The sequence below is a fragment of the Oscarella lobularis genome, chromosome 7 (assembly GCF_947507565.1).
Source record: "Oscarella lobularis chromosome 7, ooOscLobu1.1, whole genome shotgun sequence".
Lineage (NCBI taxonomy): Eukaryota > Metazoa > Porifera > Homoscleromorpha > Homosclerophorida > Oscarellidae > Oscarella > Oscarella lobularis.
Genome location: NC_089181.1, coordinates 3,454,069 through 3,473,811, shown reverse-complemented (window position 1 = coordinate 3,473,811; position 19,743 = coordinate 3,454,069). Strand labels below are relative to the sequence as shown.

Genomic DNA, 19,743 nt, shown 5'->3' with positions numbered 1-19,743 from the left:
AAAGAATACTACTTATAACACATACCATCGATCGATCCGCTGCTCATCCTCTCTCACACATCGCTCATCCCTCTCCTCCCTTACGTGTCCCACCTCTCCTCTGATCCTTCCATACGTATGCCTCTAGAATAAACGAGTTAAAATAATCCGCTAAAAGGAATAATACCCACAGCACATACCATCGTCCGATCCGCTGCCAATCCTTCCTCTCACCCATCGCTCATCCCTCTCCTCCCTCGCGTGTCCCATCTCTCCTCTGATCCTTCCATACATATGCCTCTAGAATAAACGATTCAAAATAATTCGTTAAAAGGAATATTACCTATAACACATACCATCGATCGATCCGCTCCTCATCCTCTCTCTCACCCATCGCTTATCCCTCCCCTCCCTTGCGTGTCCCATCCCTCCTCTCATCCTCCCATACATATGCCCCTACAATAAACGATTTAAAATATTTCACTAAAAAGAATAATACCTACAACACATACCATCGATCGATTCGTTGCTCATCCCCTCGCTCACCCATCTCTCACTCTTCTCCTCCCTCGCGTGTCCTATTCCTCCTCTCGTCCTTCCATACATATGCCCCTAAAATAAACAAGTCAAAATAATTCGTTAAAAAGACTAATACCCATAGCACAAACCATCGTCCGATCCGCTGCCAATCCTTTCTCTCACCCATCGCTCATCCCTCTCCTCCCTCGCGTGTCCCATCTCTCCTCTGATCCTTCCATACATATGCCTCTAGAATAAACGATTCAAAATAATTCGTTAAAAAGAATATTACCTATAACACATACCATCGATCGATCCGCTGCTCATCCTCTCTCTCACCCATCGCTTATCCCTCCCCTCCCTTGCGTGTCCCATCCCTCCTCTCATCCTCTCATACATATGCCCCTACAATAAACGATTTAAAATATTTCACTAAAGAGAACAATACCTACAACACATACCATCGATCGATTCGTTGCTCATCCCCTCGCTCACCCATCGCTCACTCTCCTCCTCCCTCGCGTGTCCTATTCCTCCTCTCATCCTTCCATACATATGCCCCTAAAATAAACAAGTCAAAATAATTCGTTAAAAAGAATAATACCCATAGCACAAACCATCGTCCGATCCACTGCCAATCCTTTCTCTCACCCATCGCTCATCCCTCTCCTCCCTCGCGTGTCCCATCTCTCCTCTGATCCTTCCATACATATGCCTCTAGAATAAACGATTCAAAATAATTCGTTAAAAGGAATATTACCTATAACACATACCATCGATCGATCCGCTCCTCATCCTCTCTCTCACCCATCGCTTATCCCTCCCCTCCCTTGCGTGTCCCATCCCTCTTCTCATCCTCCCATACATATGCCCCTACAATAAACGATTTAAAATATTTCACTAAAAAGAATAATACCTACAACACATACCATCGATCGATTCGTTGCTCATCCCCTCGCTCACCCATCGCTCACTCTTCTCCTCCCTCGCGTGTCCTATTCCTCCTCTCATCCTTCCATACACATGCCCCTAAAATAAACAAGTCAAAATAATTCGTTAAAAAGAATAATACCCATAGCACAAACCATCGTCCGATCCGCTGCCAATCCTTTCTCTCACCCATCGCTCATCCCTCTCCTCCCTCGCGTGTCCCATCTCTCCTCTGATCCTTCCATACATATGCCTCTAGAATAAACGATTCAAAATAATTCGTTAAAAAGAATATTACCTATAACACATACCATTGATCGATCCGTTGCTCATCCTCTCTTACCCATCGCTTATCCCTCCCCTCCCTTGCGTGTCCCATCCCTCCTCTGATCCTCCCATACATATGCCCCTACAATAAACGATTGAAAATATTTCATTAAAAAGAATAATACCTACAACACATACCATTGATCGATTCGTTGCTCATCCCCTCGCTCACCCATCGCTCACTCTTCTCCTCCCTCGCGTGTCCTATTCCTCCTCTCATCCCTCCATACATATGCCCCTAAAGTAAACAATTTAAAATAATTCATCAAAAAGAATAATACCTACAGCACATACCATCGACCGATCCACTGCCATTCCTTTCTCTCACCTATCGCGCATTCCTCTCCTCTCTCGCGAGCCCCATCCCTCCGCTGATCCCTCCATACATATACCCCTAGAACAAACGAATTAAAAACCAAAATAGAAAATAAATAAGTTAAAACCACACCTTATGATTAATCTCCTGCATGACCCATCTCTACACAACACAAAAAACCAAAGCCCATACAACGCATAAAATTACGATGCACTTATCTAACAAAGCCTCGCAACAAGCCTTCCCTAAAAAACAACCTGAAAAAAGAAAAAAATGAAACAAACCTTCCCCCTAAGAACACAAAGAACTACTTAGGAAACAACACCCAAACCATACACAAATCCACGCCCTACTTTCACCCGCACAACATACAACACGCGAAAACACCCGAGAACGCAAAAAATCACAACAACGACGCCGGTTTCCCCACGCGGGCCCCCAACTTCCACCGCGTAACGTAAACGACCCCTCGAGCACGCCCTAAAACCCGTCGCGCAACGATCTAATTCCAAAACTAGCGCAGAGAGCGAATAATAATAATACGAAAACGGATAGAACGCGTAGGTGACCCCGCAACCGAAACACGCGCGATGAAAAGACACACAAACATGCAATCTACCTTTCGTCGCGACCAATTCCCTCTCATTCCCTCTCCTTCGCCCCATTTAAAGCCACCATAGAAATGAAAGAAAATCCTAACCCCGTATGCGCGTAACCCCGGATAACCACGAAGGAAATTTCAAATCATCAACGAAAAATAAATAAGAAAGACTCCCCACACGTCTAAAAACCTACAACACTACACGCCCACCACCGGTCCCAACTTAGAACGTAGCTGAAAATTATCAGAAACGCAAATGTGAACACATCGTTAAAACGGAATTTTATTACATCAAACCTCAAATACGCCCAAGAGACCCTACACCCATATTAAACTACATAAAATTCTCTACAAAACCCCAGTAAAATAATTGCCAATACTCTTAACCTACTATATAGAATAAGAAGTATAAGTTGAAGGTCTTCTAAAACACGTATTTAGTAATAATCAATAGAGATCACACCCAATGACGTCACCCATAGGAATGTAGATAGTACTCACAAAACGCTTTCAAATGATATATTATACGACCACAACGAACCAAATAAGAAGTTAATCCAGCAACTTATAGATTTTAGACCCCCTTTTTGAATTCTAAATTTTAGCATAATTCCATAAACAATGACTTAGGACACCCAGGATTTTTTTCAGAAAGGGACACCCGCGGTAGAATTATATTCCGCAACTTTACCAACGCACTCCCATATCTCCCTAGCAACTAAAAATCTTAAAAGAATTTTCCTAAACACAAACCTCTTTAACCAACCATAACTTTACAATAGAAGCGCGATTCAGGACCCAATCTTCCCCTTCCAGTAATACCTCGCCAAGGAACCTATAAACCCTGCTGTTGCCATAGTTACCAAGAATTTTCTAAAAACCAATATATCGATCCCCAAACCCCGCCACCCGACTCTCCTGCTCCCCACGCTCGCTAGGCCCCTTCCTTCTTCCCCCTTTCCCCCCCCCCCCCCAAAGGGGCAATACCCCACCACCATAAATCACCAAACGGAAAACCTACAAGGAATAACTCAACGGGAAAAAAAAAAAAAAAAAAAAAAAAAAAAAAAAAAAAAAAAAAAAAGGAAAAAAGATAAACGAAAAATATAAGTATACAAATTACTCCAACCTTCTAAACAGGACACCAAATTCCAGGTCGGTCGTGGAGACTAGCAGTTGATACAGATCTGCCTTGTGCAATATCCGTACTATAACCCTAACCCTAACCCTAACCCTAAGTGCAATATCCGTACTATAACCCTAACCCTAACCCTAAAATCACCCAAAAAAAGTGACTTTACAAAAACCTTGATAACTTCTTTATACTAAATAATTTGCACAGCAAATATAGGATCAATCGAAAGCTTATTAAATTTCCTTTTAAATGATGCTATGCATGACGTCATACGTTCAATATTTAAGGAGTTATTAAGGGTCACCCAAGTGGGTACACCTTTTAACCCTAACCCTAACCCTAAGGGCTAAGCTGGGCTAAGCTGGGCTAAGCTGGGCTAAGCTGGGCTAAGCTGGGCTAAGCTGGGCTAAGCTGGGCTAAGCTGGGCTAAGCTGGGCTAAGCTGGGCTAAGCTGGGCTAAGCTGGGCTAAGCTGGGCTAAGCTGGGCTAAGCTGGGCTAAGCTGGGCGTGGTTTACGCATGCGCCCACAATGTGGGCGGTGCTTGCCCTGGGCGGGGTGTGATGACGTTGAGCGAGATCAACTGCCACAGGCACCCGCGGCCCTCCTACTTTTCGGGAGTGCTTCATTACTTATATAGAAATTATAGGTCATTAAAAGTGCGGCTTTTTTTGTTTTGAATTTGGTTTTTTGTCGTCACCTCTTTGTAACAAAGAGGGACGAGTGGATTATACTGCGTTTTGTGCGCTAAACGGTTTCTTGTATCGTCTGATTTGGCGCGATTCTCCTATTGTTGTTTTGGTTTCCTGGTGTTTTCTTGGTGTTCGAAGGCGATCGCTGCTAAAAGAAAGCATTTCAAATTTAGGCGAATGAAAGCGCGGGCGCGGTTTTGCTTTTTGAAGTATTTGGAGGGTTTTTGAGGGATGATTGCGTTTTCTGGATCGTTTTTACCCATTTCACGTGGCTTAGCTAACCCTTTTTTTCGTTTTCTTTTTGCGCGACGGGTTTTCAAAGCGTGATCGTTGCGTACGAATGGTGTCTTTTTCGACGATTCCCCATGAGGGCCTCACCCGCGTGCGCGATCTTCGCGTTTTTCGCGAGAAGGGCGGTTTTTCGGGTGCAAAAGGAATTTTTAGCGCCACGCGAAGACTTTGGCGGTTTTTATGGAGCAAGCGAAGTTCATAGGCATGATAGCGACGACGTTTTGAAGCGTTTTCATGTGTCGCGACGCGTGAGGGGCTTTTTTTTTTGAAGCGATCGCTGTCTGTACGCCTTTTTCATACCTTCAGTGTTGTTGCCGTTCGAGCTGAATAGGCCGTAGAGCTTCGTTTGTCAAGTTTTAAACGATAATCCCAACGAGGGGCCTCACTTGCTCACTTTTTTGGCTAGTGACACATAACTCGAGTTTTTATAGCGCGTTAGCTTTTTTGTATCCTTCGCGTGACGAACTGAATGTTTTCGATCGAGTCTTTTGTAAAACACCCAACGAGGGGCCTCATTTTCGTTTTTACTCGGATTTCGATTGGTACGTCATAGTTGTTGTTTCGCTCGTCGTAGCGTCTTTTTTAGCACATTTTTTTCTTTTATATTTAGCGCGCGTTCTTGTCCATGTTCTTGTTGATACGATTGCAACCGTGGCTTTTTTCGCGCAGTTCTTGTCGTTTCTGTAGCTATCGCGGCCGCTTTCGAACGAAAATGAACCCTCCGTCGAGGATTTATCTGCAGATCGTTGGAAGTGCGACGGGCGACTCTTTTCCGTCGATCATGCTCATAAGCGATCGGCAGAGGTGAGAAGTCGAGCCGAGATGGACGCAACACACTTGTTTTTTCAACACAGATACCTTTTCAACTGCGGAGAAGGTCTTCAGAGATTTTGCACGGAGCACAGGTTCGTGGATCGCGACTGGGAGCCTTAGACTACTTAGTTTTTCTTCTTTTCTAGAGTTCGTTTGGCCAAAATAAAGCACGTCTTCTTCACTCGATTGATTTGGGAACGTCTTGGTGGACTGCCCGGTCTGGGATTGACGCTGAGAGAGTCAGGAGCTTCGGAGGGAATCACGTTGCACGGTCCTCAACCTTTGGTAATTTAAAACAATCGACTTTTTCTCATTAACAATTCTCTCTCTCTCTCTCTCTCTCTTTTCAAGACTCGTTTTGTTCAAGCTACAAGACATTTTCTCTATAAAGGCGTTGCTCACTATAGTAGGCAAAAATTCTTTGCTTTTCTATACAATTTATTCGTTTGCGTAGAAAACGAAGAGTTTATGGAAGATTTAGATAAATCATTGTCAAACGACGACGACAGAGGCATTCTTTTTCCTCCTCCCTGCTTGGAAGATGACATTGTGACACTTTGGCCTATTGTAACAGGTACTTAGCTAAAGCAACGACTTTATTTTGGGGACAAACCACTCCCCCTTCTGCTCCTTCTCTCCCTCCCCTCTTAGTAGATGGTCTAAAGTTGACAGCAGCTGCTACTACAGATGATGATGATGAGGATGATGAGAAAAGTGTTAGAAAGACAACGTCTAAACGAAAACAATACACTGACTATGCTATATCATATATAGGAAAGGTTTGTTGTCTCATTCTATCAACAACTTCTTTTGCATTTACCCCCTCCCCCCCCCCCCCCCCCCCCCCCCATTCCAGTTAGCCGACGTTAGGGGAAAGTTTCTTCCCAATAAAGCCAAAGCCTTGGGTGTTCCAATGTAATTCATTGTCATTTATTTCTTCTTCTTCTTCTAATCTTGTTCTAGGGGTCCAGCATTTTCACGTCTTACGAAAGGAGAGACGGTTACGCTAAACGACGGTACACAAGTGAATCCATCCGATTGCATGGAACAGCCAAGTCCAGGACCAACATTTTTTAGTGAGACAACGTCATCATCATCATCATCAGTATTTCATCATTCTTACCTTTAGTTATTGAATGTCCATCTGAAAATCATTGGTCTCAATTGGTTAGCAACAAAATGCTGATAAGATATGCAAAGGAGAAGAATGCAACAGTGGCAGTTCACATAACACCTCACAGTCTATTTTCATCTTCACAATATCAAGAGTGGCTTGTCGCAAGGTAGATACGCAGTATTATTAATAATATTACTGTATTTGTATTTTCTTGGGTTAGCTTTGGATCATGCCAGCATATTGTCATCAATGAACAAACGTCTCCTCAACGTCTCGTCTATTTACGACAATCACAAATTCAAGCACGACTCCATGCCATTGATCCCAATGTATTTCCATTGCCGGCGACTACGGCGGAGGCGACGGCGGCGGAACAACAATTGCTGCTGCCACAAAACGTGACAGCTGGAGACCTCAGTCTCAAGTTTCATTTCAGACCAGACAAATTGAAAGGATTTGACACGTACACACCACGTGACGTCATTTGACGACACACACACTTAACGACTGTTTTCTTTTATTGAAGGAGCGATTTGCTGGCTCATCCCAATCTCAAAGATATCTGTGAAGAAATGAAAAAGAGGCCAGATATGAAATTGTGCCTTGATCAAATCAACCTCACTCCCCGTCAGCCACACGACGACGACAACGATGATGATAATGACGTGGAAATCACGTTTAGTGGAACGGCTTCAAGTGTACCTTCAAAGTACAGAAACGTCTCTGGAATATTGCTTCGACTTGGAAGGTACACTATGTCCCCCCCTTGGGAGTCACAAAAAGATTAGATTAAAACTTTTAGTGACGACAGCTGCACGTCAATGATGATGGATTGCGGCGAGGGAACGTACGGACAACTGTTGAGAACTTTTGGAGATGAAATCAAACGAGTCCTTGCGAGCATTTGCTGCATTTTCATTTCTCACATTCACGCTGATCATCACTTGGTACAAAGCGAATTTTCATTTGCTCACTATTGATACTTACTTCTCCCCCTAGGGTCTCATTCAGATACTAATGGAAAGGGAGAAAGTCAATGTAATGTCAATTAATCCTTCTTCTTCTTCTTCTCCCTCTGATGATAATGATAATGATGACTTTCTTTAGCCTCATCCCGTTGTAATTGTAGGTCCTCTTCATCTTCGAAGTTGGCTCGTCGAATACGTTGAAGCTTGTCATCCTGTCCCCTTCAAGTGAAACACCCACCAACTCTAATTATTTCATCATTTTTTTGTTTCTAGGTTTCTCTATAGCGGCGATATGCTTCACAGCGGTCATAAATATGAAAAGACATTTGCAGGGATGTTGGGCATGAAGGAATTCATTTGCGTGCCCGTTATTCACTGTCGTGACGCCTTTGGCATTGTATTTCAACATCGAGACGATTGGAAAATGGTCTATAGTGGAGATACGAGACCCTGTCCAGCCTTAGTCAAAGCAGGTCATCTCTCTCTCTGTCCCCATTGCCGTCTACTCACTCACTCACTCACTCACTCACTCACTCTCTTTCCTATTTATTAGGAGCCAATGCTACTGTTGTTATTCACGAAGCAACTCACGAAGACGAACTTCAACAGGAAGCAATAAACAAGAATCATTGGTACATAGAGTAGTAGTACGCCAGATTTTGATATGAGAGTCGTCTTTTCTTAGCACCATGTCCGAGGCTATTCAATGTGGAATTGACATGAATACAAAGATGCTCATATTGACTCATTTCAGTTTGAGATATCCTAAATTTCCCGTCATTAGCAAATCATTTACTAGCAAAACAGCTCTAGCATACGATTTAATGAAGGTACAGTATGCGTAAAATAGACTTGCAATTAGTCACATTTTATTGATTTTCTAGTTGAAGCTGAAAGACGTTGACTATATTGCACGTTTGGTGCCTGCAATCGAACTCGTCTTCAAAGAAGAGCAAGACGACCAAGAAGACAAATCGATGACAATGTTAACGAATTAGTTTAGTTTCTATTTTTCCATCGTACTGTAATTGGTTAATTAATTGACACGTGCTTGTACGTGCCCGGAGGTAAACAGGTGACACATTCTCAGCCCTCCTCGAGGAAGTTATGACCGCCGCCGCCTTCGCCTCCGCCTCCGCCGCCGCCGCCGCCACGTCGGTCAAAGTTGCCGTTCGCGTTCGTCCGTTTAGCGAACGAGAGCTAAAAGAAGAATCGAAACGAGTCGTATCGATGGAAGAAGGTCGTAAAGTTCTTCTAGTCAATCCCAATTCGCTTGGCTCCGAACCGAGGGCGTTCACTTACGACTATGCGGTAGGCGCAGGGAGTGGAGCGATCATCTCGCGCGGCGCGGCGATTGATTCCGTGTTTTTAGTACTCGTCATTCGATCCCAGCGAAGACAACTACGCAAGACAGGACAAAGTATTTGACGACTTAGGATCGTTGGTTCTCGAATCGGCGTTTGGCGGCTATAACACGTGCGTCTTCGCCTACGGTCAGACGGGAGCTGGCAAAACGTTTTCGATGATGGGAAACGGTCGAGGCGATGAGAGAGGACTCATTCCAAGAATATGCGAGCAATTATTCGAAAGGGTTACACAATCTCAAATCGAAATGTCTTGTAAAGCTCAAGTCAGGTACCCTAAGTCCCTCCTCCTCCAATCGATTTATTTCATTAATTAATAATTACATAATAACATAATTGCATTAGCTATTTGGAAATATACAATGAACGAGTTAAAGATCTAATGTTGCCGCCGTCTGCCAATAAAAGTGACACCGTCGCTGCACCATATACATTGAAAGGTAGAAAAGTCAACAACAGAAAAAAAATGATGATGTATTCTACATGACGTTCTTTAGTGAGAGAACATCCTGACAATGGACCGTACGTCGAAAACCTCTCCAGACACGTCGTCGAAAAGCTTTCAGATGTTGAAGCGCTTATGGAAATAGGAAACAGACGCAGGTATGGATTATCTCTCTCTCTCTCTCTCTCTCTTACAATTAGGCGACAATTTCGTAGAACAACTGCTGCTACTCTCATGAATGATGTCAGCAGTCGATCTCATGCCGTTTTTACCATTTCTTTTACTCAAGCCTTGTTTGAAGAGGGCGTTCCTCGCGAAACGACGTCAAAAATTAATTTGGTTGATCTAGCTGGTAGTGAAAGAGCCGAGGTACTATAGAAAAGTCAATTAATATTCAATTGATTGATTGATTGATTGATTGATTGATTGATAAGGCTTCTGGAGCGACGGGAAATCGTCTACGTGAAGGATCAAACATCAATAAGTCATTGACTACACTTGGGCTAGTCATTTCGGCTTTGGCTCATCAGAGTCTTTCCTTTCACAAACCCAACACGGAAGCCAAACCCATTTTCGTTCCCTACAGAGATTCCGTTTTGACGTGGCTTTTAAAAGATTCGCTGGGTGGAAATTCAAAAACAATTATGCTCGCCGCAATATCGCCGGCCGATATTTGCTACAATGAAACGTTGACGACGCTGCGCTATGCTAATCGAGCTAAAAATATTGTTAATAAGCCCACTGTCAATGAGGTACTGTCATTGTCAATCACTCATCATGTATGGTGGCTAAGATTGCATTATGTACCGTCGTATAGGATCCCATGGCACGTTTGATTCGCGAACTGCGTGCTGAAATCTTTGAACTCAAAGGCAAATTGGCCGAAAGAGTGAGTAGCAAGACCATCATCAATAGTTCTTTGACGCTTTCTTTCTTTTTTTATTTAGAGTCCCTTCTCAGAACATCATCTGCAAACTCGACTTCATCAAAACGAAGCTCTCGTTGCAACTCTGACCAATAAATGGGAAGAGAAGTGGTCACAAGCTCAACACATTATGCAGGTACGTCTGTCTGTAAAGGATGTTCTCATTGGTATAGAGCCTACACTGTTGTCTAGACAAAAGGTCTGTCTCTTTCGAATGCTGGTGGAACAATTCGAGTTGATACGGAAAAACCCTATTTAATTTCTATTGACAGTGATCCTCTGAGTGCCAGCGTCACAATGTGTTACCTAAAAGAAGGTCGTTTTTGTTCTATTAATTGTGTACGTAGAGAAGGAGTAGATGAAATTTTCATAGGTGTGTCGTGGATTGGATGTGTCAATGACGACGGTGATGAAAGTCGTCATCTTGACATTGAACTTGATGGAGAGCAAATTCTCGCGTTAGTGAACAAAAGAGGCTAAGTGCTGGCGTCTTTGACTTACTCTACTCTATCATTGGTAGCTGTCATTGTTCTATTCATGTGAAGGGAGACGAAATTTTTCTTGAACCTGAGCCCGGCGCTTTATGCCTCGTCGATAGCAAGAAAGTGGAAGAAAGAACAAATTTACATCAAGGCACGCAGACAGACACTCATCATACGTTTCGTTGATTAGTAGTAACTCTTTCTTTTCCCATTAGGATCCATTGTTCAACTTGGGCAGAGTCGATTCTTTCGTTTGACTCATCCAGCCCAAGCAGCTCTAATGAGAGAAGAAGTAGTGGCGAAGCGACGACAGCCGCAGCAGAGCGCTCAAGAGATGTTCCCACGTCTTTCATCTCCTTACATGAGTTCGATAAATAGGGTTAGGAGGGGGGCTAGCAAGTTGTTAATGGATGAATTTAATAGGCGACGGATTGACGTTGGAAAGAGAAATAGATGAAGATTTGAATCAATTACAAAAAGAAAGCAGCAAAGTTTATGAACACCGCCACCTCCACCGACACCATCACGAGCATCACCATCATTATAAAAACAACAACAACGATGATGATGATGATGATGATGATGGCGACGACGACGACGACGACGACGACGACGACAACAACAGCAGCGTTCAAATTCGGCGTGCTGACGACATCAAGAAAATCAAGCAAAAGATACGAGAAGATCAAAAAAGGCTAAACATGCAGAGAGAAAGGCTGAGGCAATTGCAGAGAGAACTGGGCGGTTTTGAAGATAGTTCAGATATGTCTGGTGAAGGCGAATGGAAAGTCTTGTCAGCAGAAGGCCAATTACACGATGCTCACACAAGTAAGCAGCTACTTGTGTGTAGTGTAGAATCTCTACATAATTCATTCTTAGCTACTCGAATCAAAATTGAAATTGAAGAAGTGGAGCAGTCTCTCGAAGCAGATCGGCAAGCTCTTCAATTGCTCAGCTCTCGCCACGTGCACTTTGACAAAGAAGACACGTTGGGCGCCGGCAGCACCGACCCTAAAATCATTCTGCAATATGACGACGAGGGAGCGAACAAAGCCGTCGTCGCTTATCGTGATGATAACGGTTCCCCTCCTTCCTCCTATTCTCCTCAGTTTAGAAGAAAGGACACTGGCGGCGGTAGTCGCGTTCAAAATATCAAGAGAGCCGTCTTGGATATATTTCGTCCGACAAAGAATCGCGTCAGCTTGACGACAAAAAATGAGGACAAGTATCATGCTCTGGGCGACGATGATTGCAACATATTTGAGCGCAATGTCGAAGACGTTGGTTCAATTGGAAGTGGCAATAGTAGTTTCGACGTCTTGTCACTGGAATTGCAGCAGCAGCAGCAGCAGCACGAGGAGTCAGCACCAGAACCGGCCAGTGGTTTGGTTCTTGCTCTTGAAAATCAAGAAAGCGGTGGCGGTGGCAAAGATGAAAGAAAAGAAAGTAGAAAGAAAATCGTTGAAAGTGATGATGATGACGTCGTTCGAGCACCACGTCCACCTCTGTCGTGGTTCTGCTGCTATTGCTTTTGATTGGCCTTTAATCAATATTCTTGTTATCCATATTCCATATTTATCTCTCTGAATTTTTTGCATATCTCTCTGCTGGACGATGACGAGTCGCGGGCGCCTAGCGCGCTTTGAACGCAAGACGTGCGTGGGTGCACTGTAAAATGGCTCTTCGCATTCCTTCGCGCTGTTTTCCTGGCCCACTGCACGTTGGCAACAAGTCGTCGCATTGGTAAGACGAATGTGAATCGTGGAAGCAGAGCAAAAACGTGTTTTCTAGGGCGTGGCAAGGACTTTTAGCCTATCCTTGCCATAACGTCGTCATTGTCGTCGAACCGACGAGCGCACAGGTACGGGACCGATGCTTTCGGGAGTTGACTCGACGCCTAATTGCACGCAAAGGTCGTCCAAACGCTCGAACACGACAAATGCGTCGTAACAAAAGTGGAATGGGCTCGCGAATATTTTCATCATTCCCTCGCCGATCCTTATTCGCTGAGCCTCGCATCGGCCGACACATCGGGAAAAATTGTCATTTGGAATGCGAGAGATGCAACTGTCAAAGCAGAATGCTTCGAATCATCCAAACCCATAGTCGATATGAAATGGCTCGCAAACGAGGTAGAATAGAAAGAGAAATGATGCTGTAGACTCACATTCATTTTCTTCCCAAGGGTGCAACTCGAGATTTACTTGCCGTTCTACATCCGACATCGACTCTAGTTATCTGGAATGCCGATACAGGAGCGAAAGTGTGGAAGAAAACCTTTTCCGAGCCTCTTCTTGGATTCTCGCTCGATCCATTCAATAATACAGACTTAGCGAGTACAAATAAATCATTATTCGTCATCGTTTTCTTACTTTTCTCTCTCTCTCTCTTAGTTTTGTCTCACGATTGCCTCTTTTTTCTTGACGACTTCTCGGGAATGAAACCCCCATCAAAAGCTCCTAAGAAATTTTACGTAAGTGGCGGGGGCGGAAGTAAAAAAGCGACGTCAGCTCTGAGAAAAGTGCGACAACAGTTGGTTGGAGAGCCAAAAAAGTATGTACGTCTAGATAGAGCGGAGGATTGCGATCAAGTTTCCTTTCCTACAGATCATCGGACGTCAATTCAATTTCGTTATCGGATTGCCTCCAAATGATGCACAGTCCTTCGTGTCGTCATCATCTCTTTCTCGTCTATCCGCGAGAAATCCTCATTCTCGATCTTCAAATTCATCAAACAGTCGGCTCGATAACAATGGAACGAAACGGTTCGTCATTCCAACAGATTGTCGCCGCGCGTCAACGCGATCTTCTCTATTGTCTCCACGAAAACGGATGCATTAGCGTTCGAACTCGTCGTCGTCATCCTCCCGCTTCTCGATCTCAACTCTCTTCGTCGCCACCACAATCGACACAATCTCAAACAAATTTTGACGTCATCTACGATTTGCGATGTCAATCGGATCCGTTGCGATTGAGCAAACAAAATCGCGCCGTTCAAATGAGTCTCGATCCCATTTTCGAACGCACATTATCACTTCTTCTCATTGACGGACGTCTTCTATTCTGGCATCTTCTCTCGTCAAAACGTCCTTATTCGTCTCCAACACAACCGTCGTCTTTATCGTCGACGTCTTCTTCCCTTTCCACTCCTCTTCCCCCCGTTTTTGGCGGTTCTGTGTCTTCTTTCGCCGACCAAATGCTACAATCGCCGCTTCCACCAACGTCGACGTCACAGAATTGGATTCCTCCTCTTCTTCCCAATAATTGCGGCTCGTCCTCAACAGCACAATTTGGCCTTTCCGATCTCTTTAGCTCTCTTTCGCTTCCCTGCGATCGAACAGAAGGTACACATCATTGTAAGTTCATTGATTGATTGATTGACACTAGACGTCGACTTAGGAGAATCAGTTCAAGTCATTTTAAAAATGGTCATGGGGGGTTTGCTTGAGAGCTGTTGCTCACCTCCTCTCTGTCTTAAAATGTGTCCTCCTCTCACGACGAAAAATTGGAATGTTTACAAGCCGCATCTTGCAGCCGGTACTAAAATAGTCTCCAAGGTCGCGAGCTCTTTAATTAAAATTTGATTCTTATTGCATCAGGCACGTCAACAGGCGTTGTACAAATTTTCGATTTACATTCGAGTAGCTTATACAAGGAATTTACCATTCACACTTGCTCTATTAGGTACACAATGACACGACGTTCAGATATATATCTCCTCATCCATTCTTTTTTTTCATTAGAGGAATAGAATGGCTTGATTTGAGCACTTTTCTTACCTATGCCTTTGTTGGGTCTTCGTTGGGAAAAAACGAAGTGAAAATGACTCGCGTGTCGACAGGAAAATTTACTCACTCCTCCTCCTCCTCCTCATCTTTTCTTATAATTGTTCGCCTTTAGGTCAAGTTAGTGTCCTTCGCGACTGCAAGGAAGAAGAAGCTCCTATTGAATCTATTCAAGTTTCACACCTAAAGTAAACGAATATTTAGATCATAATCGAGAGTTTGTTTACTTTGTCGTGCGCACAGGCAATATTTTTTGATTTTAATCAAAGATAAACCCGTTGAATTGTGGGATGTTTCGAGCCTGAATGTTCTAAGGGAAATTCGAGTGGAAGGTCGAGTGACAGCAATGGTAATTAAAGCGGTGGCGAATGTGCTTTAGCTAACGGTTCGTTTGATCTAGACGTGGTCTCCTGCACATGGTCACCAAAGGAGAGTAGCGGCTGGATCAGCAAGCAGTAGCAAGGATGCCAAAGTGCCCCTTCTCCCATGCCTGAGACTTGCCACATGCAAATGCGATTTCTCTCTACGTAGATTCCATCGAAAGAACACTTTGTCTTGGTCGATTCGATTGGTTTCTTGTGTCACTATGTAGCTGATGGCAGTGGATCGTGTCGCGAGGCGTCAAAAGTTGCCGTTGAAGTGAGTCGCAAAATCCGATATAGGCCGACAGTTCTTTAATTAATTAATAATGTAAAAGGGCGGATTGTCGACGGTCACGGCTTTGGCGTGGAAAAACGACAATCTCGTTTTGGGAGACGTAGACGGTCAACTCGGTTTTTGGCAGCTCAAAGGAAAAATGGCGAGGTTCGTCATAGTTGTTTTTCTTCTCTTTCACCTTAGAGGATAATATGTATTGTGCCTGTAGAACAATTTCCACGTATCGAAGTACGGTCAAGAAAATCAAGTTTGCTCCCGGAAAAGGAAATCTGATGATATTTGTGCTGTATGCAAACGGAAATCTCGACGTCATTGATCCCGATTCGGCAAGAAATGCGTCCTAACCTAACATAACCTAAGCTATGTAACTCCTCCTCCTCCTCCTCCTGTTTTATAGGGGCAGGCGTTGAGTTCGGTGAAGCCGAGTCGAGAAGGATTCAACGTGCAAGACGTCGAATGGGCCGCCTCTGATAAACCGGTTATGGCTTGCAGTAACGGCTGTCTCATTGTCAGTCATTATTCGCGTGAAAAATTGTCAGACCTTACGCCTATTGTTTCTCTACAACAATCGTCGTCCGGCGGAGGAGGCGGCGGTCAGTACGCTACGTTGTTGCACACACAAGGAGATGATTTTTTAGACGAATATTTCAATCCTCGCATTTTGCTGCCAAAAGCGAATTTCTTTCTGAAAACGCTATTGCAACATCAATCGTGGAATAGTCACTACGAACTGGACTTGACCAAAATGTGAGAAAACTAACGACCACGTAAATTGATCTGACTTACGATCAACGAAGGTTTGGCGACGAAGAAACGATGGACGTCATTCCTCGAACCGCTTATCATCACATTCAGTCATTGGACAGGTTAGAAATTGTACTGACTGCCAGTCACCAGTTATATAAGCGCATTTATTGGTACTGTACAGTTCTATTAAAGAATTCTTGATGAATCCTCGCTTTGGAACAGCGGAACGTTGTTTGCTGATAGCCAAGTAAGGAAGTCTCGAACTACTCTACTCTACTTATCTTCACCGCCTCTTGTACAAGGCTTTTTGGTGACGAATTTGAAGCCTATTTTTGGGAAGTAGCACTCTTCTATTTACTGCACGAAAAAATCAAACGAAACGATCCAAACTATAAGGTATTCTTATCTCACGTTACATGTTTTATATCTCCCTCGATAGTCTTATTTGGACGCCGAGCTTGTGAATCCATCAAGTGACATATTTCGACCAGAAAGAGGAAGTAACGAAAGCGGTAGCGGCGACGGCGGCGGAGACAAATCGACGATCGACGAAGAGGCGACAACGGCAAAAGAAAAAGAAAACGTCGAGCTGATAGCTGCCCAAATAAAAAAGGAAGGAATTCCTGTATTGGATACGTGTTATGATTTGCTGTTGCCTCGAAGAGATTTGCAGGTACAGAGGTCTCAGCTTTTAGTTTATGACTCGTGCATAGTTGTCTCTAGCGCTTGGAACTTCATCGTCTCGCTCTTCACGATACGAAGAGAGTGACGTACGAACACACACAAAAGTGCGCCGAAAAGATGATTTATCTCAAACAGGTAAGCTAATGTGATGTATCGGTAGCGTCCCTCTTAGTCTAGCTAAAGTTTTCTCTCTTCTTCAGACCGATCGCGCTGTTCAACTGCTCTTGGAAACAGCATCGGAAAACGAACAACATTACTACACAGATGCTCTTCGGTATTATAGAACTGTAGTATAGAGAAGGAGGGAACGATTTGCTTTTCAAGGGCTTGTCTCGTCGCTACCATTCGTTCGTCTGGTGTGTCGCAGAGTACAATTAAATTGGTGGCAACCAATTTAATTGCAAATGGAAAGTTGAGCGAAGGCGTTCAGCTTTTGACGTTGATCGACAAAGGTCTCGACGCATCGCGATATTTGCAAACGTATGGAGAATGGAATGAAGCGGCGTTCTTAGCTAAAGTGAGCTCAGGGCCAGTGGGTGTGGGTGCACTTTGATTCCCTTTATTTATTTATTTATTTATTTATTTATTTATTTATTTATTAGTCGACTCTAAACGAGAGAGAATGCGCCGAAGTCTTCTCGCGATGGGCCGATCATTTGGCTTCACCTTCAATCAATCAAAAGGTACATCATAGAGAGAGAGAGAAAATAATAATAATTATTGGGTTTTATTGACAGGCGAGTGCACTGCTACTTTTTCTGTCTCTGGGCCTTTTCTCGAGAGTGCTTGAAATGCTCTACAGGTAACGGTTCCTCCATCACTCTGCATGCATAGCTTCTTTTTTAGCATGCGTTGGTTTGATATGGCTGCACTCTTTGCTGAAGTCTGCCTTGACTTAAAAGTAGTCGATGAGACAGCGCCGGAGACAAGTAAGCGCTACCATATAGAAGAGACTGTGCGCGAGTGATCACTGCTCTATATTTAGCTGCGCTAATCGAAGCCATATTTCTTGAATATGCTCGATTTCAGTTGACTGTCGACAACAAAGCAGCTGCTAAATATTACAGTCTCAAAGCGGGAATCAACGGTAGTCAACTAATGAAAACAGTGTCTTCTGAAATAAACTAAAGCCCGCCCGTCGATATTATATAATGCTCTAAAGACAGCATTCGAATTCTTTTCCTTGCATTGTTGTGGAAATGAGGGCCCGGATAGTCTTGTCTCTACACACGATGTCAGGCTTCTCCTGCTGCTCCGTTTTGACGGCGATTCTGGCTATCGCATTGGCCATCTTTGTTGCAAGAAAGCTCTATCCTAGACGAGCAATTCCGACTGAGAATTGGGGTAGGTGGCGTGCGTCTCTTTGTCTCACGCGCGCGCGAGGTGCGACTTCTTCTTTCTCTCTCTAGAGGGAAGGTATACGTTCACGTACGATCATCTCGTACGTCCGTCGTCACTCGAAGAGATCGTCTCAACAGTGAAAGAGGTAAACGAGAGAGGAGGAGAGCTAAAAGTCGTCGGAGCCGGTCACTCGTGGTCGGACATAGCCAGTCCTCGTGACGTCATGATGACGTTGAGTAGCTACACGGGAATAGTGAAGGTGAATAGGAAAACGAAAGAAATTACGGCGAAAGGAGGCACTCTCGTATCGGAGATAAACGAAGAGTTAGAAAAACACGGATTAGGGTTATCTGTCATACCATCAATTTCAAGTGGAACCATAGCCGGTACCATAGCAACGGCAACGCATTCGACGGGAATCAACTACGGCAACATTCCTTCATACGTCGTAGAACTCGAAATCGTTTCCGGAACAGGAATTGTAAGAACCTCAAAAATTAATTAATTAATTTAATTAATTAATCAAAGGTCTATCGTGCCAATCGTCATTCGAATAGTGAAATTTTTAACGCTTCTCTTGTCAGTCTTGGAATGTTAGGCATTATCACTGAGATAACCATTCAATGTGAATCGGCCTATAATCTTCACGAAGTCGTTACCCTCGAAAAAGCAGAAGACGTCGTCGATCGAGTTTTTGACGTCATCAAAAGCGCCGATCACGTCAAATTGTGGTTTGAAATCAACTCGGGAATGGTGCAGGTCTATCGAATGAATCGAACGCAAGAGAGTTGTCGAAATCAAGTCATACACTGGGTTGAAACAATTCGTGTAAGTAGTATCCACCACCACATTATTTAATTTATCATTGAACCCCCGTTTGTCTAGGTTTGGATACTCGAGATCAGTGCTTTCTTCATGTCCAGATTTCCACGAGTCAATACTGTACTTAGTCCCCTTATGGTTGCTAGCGGACGATTCCTGCCGATTCGTGATCAAATTAATTATCCTCCGTACGTTTTTAATATTCCCTTCGATCTGCCCCGACATCCCGAAAGCGAATATTCCGTTCCAATTGAACAGACGAAAGATAAACTGATTGAATTTATGAAAATAGCCAAACACTACATGACAAAAATGGCATTCAATTTAGCAATTGAAGTAACGTAAAAACTCATCTCATCGTCGCGTCTATATGATTATCATTATTTCATATAGATTCGTTTTGTGAAGGCTGATCATATATGGATGAGTTCGGCCCAAGGAAGAGACTCCGCCTTTTTCACGTGTCTCACCTACAATCCCGTCGACGAAATGTTCATGAAATTTATTGAGGAAGTGAGACAGCTTCTCGACGGACGACCTCATTGGGGAAAGTTGATGCTAACCGACACAGAAAAACATCTCAAACCGAAATATCCCAACTGGGATGATTTTCTTCGCGTTCGCAATCAAATGGACCCTAAGCGCATATTTCGAAATGAGTACTTAGAGCGAGTTTTTCCCTCTATTTACGCTTCCACCGCCAAAGAGTTGTAGTTACACTATGTGATGATTGGTTTTTTTGGTCAGACACGTGAAGAAGTCCCGTAATTATCTTTTCTTGCACCACGCGTACGTGCGCCGCTCAC

General features: G+C 43.8%; 4 protein-coding genes and 1 long non-coding RNA gene across 6 annotated transcripts; 4 read left to right on the top strand and 1 right to left on the bottom strand.

The window, feature by feature from the left end:
• Positions 1 to 418: 418 nt before the first annotated feature.
• On the bottom strand, positions 419 to 3,552 carry LOC136188596 (uncharacterized). The gene is made up of 14 exons (XR_010670251.1): positions 2,691 to 3,552; positions 2,204 to 2,328; positions 2,050 to 2,149; positions 1,894 to 1,993; positions 1,740 to 1,837; positions 1,584 to 1,683; positions 1,428 to 1,527; positions 1,272 to 1,371; positions 1,116 to 1,215; positions 960 to 1,059; positions 804 to 903; positions 648 to 747; positions 492 to 591; positions 419 to 435 (listed from the first exon to the last, which is right to left on the bottom strand). It is a non-coding gene; the product is annotated as an uncharacterized lncRNA (long non-coding RNA).
• Positions 3,553 to 5,403: 1,851 nt separating this feature from the next.
• Positions 5,404 to 8,742, top strand: LOC136188593 (zinc phosphodiesterase ELAC protein 2-like). 2 transcript variants are annotated; one of them, XM_065976327.1, is made up of 18 exons: positions 5,404 to 5,592; positions 5,643 to 5,693; positions 5,748 to 5,886; positions 5,953 to 6,007; positions 6,056 to 6,175; positions 6,256 to 6,380; positions 6,458 to 6,516; positions 6,565 to 6,677; positions 6,731 to 6,884; positions 6,939 to 7,181; positions 7,245 to 7,466; positions 7,521 to 7,665; positions 7,718 to 7,756; positions 7,826 to 7,911; positions 7,960 to 8,159; positions 8,240 to 8,318; positions 8,372 to 8,516; positions 8,571 to 8,742. In XM_065976327.1, the coding sequence occupies exons 1-18, from the start codon at positions 5,414 to 5,416 to the stop codon at positions 8,682 to 8,684; spliced, it is 2,268 nt and encodes a 755-aa protein (XP_065832399.1). In that variant the 5' UTR covers positions 5,404 to 5,413; the 3' UTR covers positions 8,685 to 8,742. The 2 variants fall into 2 exon arrangements, with proteins under 2 accessions (XP_065832399.1, XP_065832398.1); XM_065976326.1 differs by having other exon boundaries at positions 6,253 to 6,380.
• Positions 8,743 to 8,759: 17 nt separating this feature from the next.
• LOC136188592 (kinesin-like protein KIF16B) lies at positions 8,760 to 12,501 on the top strand. Its single transcript, XM_065976325.1, has 14 exons — positions 8,760 to 8,997; positions 9,059 to 9,321; positions 9,396 to 9,490; positions 9,548 to 9,653; positions 9,711 to 9,864; positions 9,930 to 10,247; positions 10,313 to 10,384; positions 10,443 to 10,556; positions 10,613 to 10,736; positions 10,794 to 10,878; positions 10,941 to 11,053; positions 11,118 to 11,267; positions 11,326 to 11,730; positions 11,782 to 12,501. The coding sequence occupies exons 1-14, from the start codon at positions 8,794 to 8,796 to the stop codon at positions 12,435 to 12,437; spliced, it is 2,859 nt and encodes a 952-aa protein (XP_065832397.1). The 5' UTR covers positions 8,760 to 8,793; the 3' UTR covers positions 12,438 to 12,501.
• A 51-nt stretch (positions 12,502 to 12,552) lies between these two features.
• On the top strand, positions 12,553 to 18,325 carry LOC136188790 (WD repeat-containing protein 11-like). The gene is made up of 29 exons (XM_065976582.1): positions 12,553 to 12,645; positions 12,694 to 12,763; positions 12,816 to 13,034; positions 13,088 to 13,238; positions 13,296 to 13,455; positions 13,509 to 14,245; positions 14,301 to 14,438; positions 14,501 to 14,585; positions 14,645 to 14,743; positions 14,803 to 14,874; positions 14,930 to 15,035; positions 15,087 to 15,158; positions 15,218 to 15,325; positions 15,384 to 15,490; positions 15,552 to 15,669; positions 15,741 to 15,936; positions 15,982 to 16,090; positions 16,141 to 16,209; positions 16,272 to 16,337; positions 16,393 to 16,486; positions 16,530 to 16,763; positions 16,814 to 16,909; positions 16,975 to 17,048; positions 17,099 to 17,291; positions 17,377 to 17,457; positions 17,512 to 17,576; positions 17,621 to 17,703; positions 17,760 to 18,118; positions 18,184 to 18,325. The coding sequence occupies exons 1-28, from the start codon at positions 12,578 to 12,580 to the stop codon at positions 17,900 to 17,902; spliced, it is 3,813 nt and encodes a 1,270-aa protein (XP_065832654.1). The 5' UTR covers positions 12,553 to 12,577; the 3' UTR covers positions 17,903 to 18,118; positions 18,184 to 18,325.
• Positions 18,007 to 19,651, top strand: LOC136189113 (L-gulonolactone oxidase-like). Its single transcript, XM_065976955.1, has 5 exons — positions 18,007 to 18,118; positions 18,184 to 18,596; positions 18,644 to 18,943; positions 19,001 to 19,273; positions 19,331 to 19,651. The coding sequence occupies exons 1-5, from the start codon at positions 18,007 to 18,009 to the stop codon at positions 19,649 to 19,651; spliced, it is 1,419 nt and encodes a 472-aa protein (XP_065833027.1).
• The last annotated feature ends 92 nt before the right edge of the window (positions 19,652 to 19,743 follow it).

Bases quoted from the DNA above. Each gene is read 5' to 3' on its own strand.
- LOC136188790 (XM_065976582.1), top strand. From the start codon at position 12,578: ATGGCTCTTCGCATTCCTTCGCGCTGTTTTCCTGGCCCACTGCACGTT. The intron at 14,875-14,929 runs GTAAACGAATAT...TCGTGCGCACAG, and splicing joins ATTCAAGTTTCACACCTAAA to GCAATATTTTTTGATTTTAA. The intron at 17,704-17,759 runs GTAAGCGCTACC...CTCTATATTTAG, and splicing joins TGAGACAGCGCCGGAGACAA to CTGCGCTAATCGAAGCCATA.
- LOC136188593 (XM_065976326.1), top strand. From the start codon at position 5,414: ATGTTCTTGTTGATACGATTGCAACCGTGGCTTTTTTCGCGCAGTTCT. The intron at 5,593-5,642 runs GTGAGAAGTCGA...TTTTCAACACAG, and splicing joins CTCATAAGCGATCGGCAGAG to ATACCTTTTCAACTGCGGAG. The intron at 7,912-7,959 runs GTGAAACACCCA...TTTTGTTTCTAG, and splicing joins TGTCATCCTGTCCCCTTCAA to GTTTCTCTATAGCGGCGATA.
- LOC136188592 (XM_065976325.1), top strand. From the start codon at position 8,794: ATGACCGCCGCCGCCTTCGCCTCCGCCTCCGCCGCCGCCGCCGCCACG. The intron at 9,322-9,395 runs GTACCCTAAGTC...TAATTGCATTAG, and splicing joins TCTTGTAAAGCTCAAGTCAG to CTATTTGGAAATATACAATG. The intron at 11,268-11,325 runs GTTCGATAAATA...TGAATTTAATAG, and splicing joins TCTTTCATCTCCTTACATGA to GCGACGGATTGACGTTGGAA.
- LOC136189113 (XM_065976955.1), top strand. From the start codon at position 18,007: ATGTCAGGCTTCTCCTGCTGCTCCGTTTTGACGGCGATTCTGGCTATC. The intron at 18,597-18,643 runs GTAAGAACCTCA...AATTAATCAAAG, and splicing joins TCGTTTCCGGAACAGGAATT to GTCTATCGTGCCAATCGTCA. The intron at 18,944-19,000 runs GTAAGTAGTATC...CCGTTTGTCTAG, and splicing joins ACTGGGTTGAAACAATTCGT to GTTTGGATACTCGAGATCAG.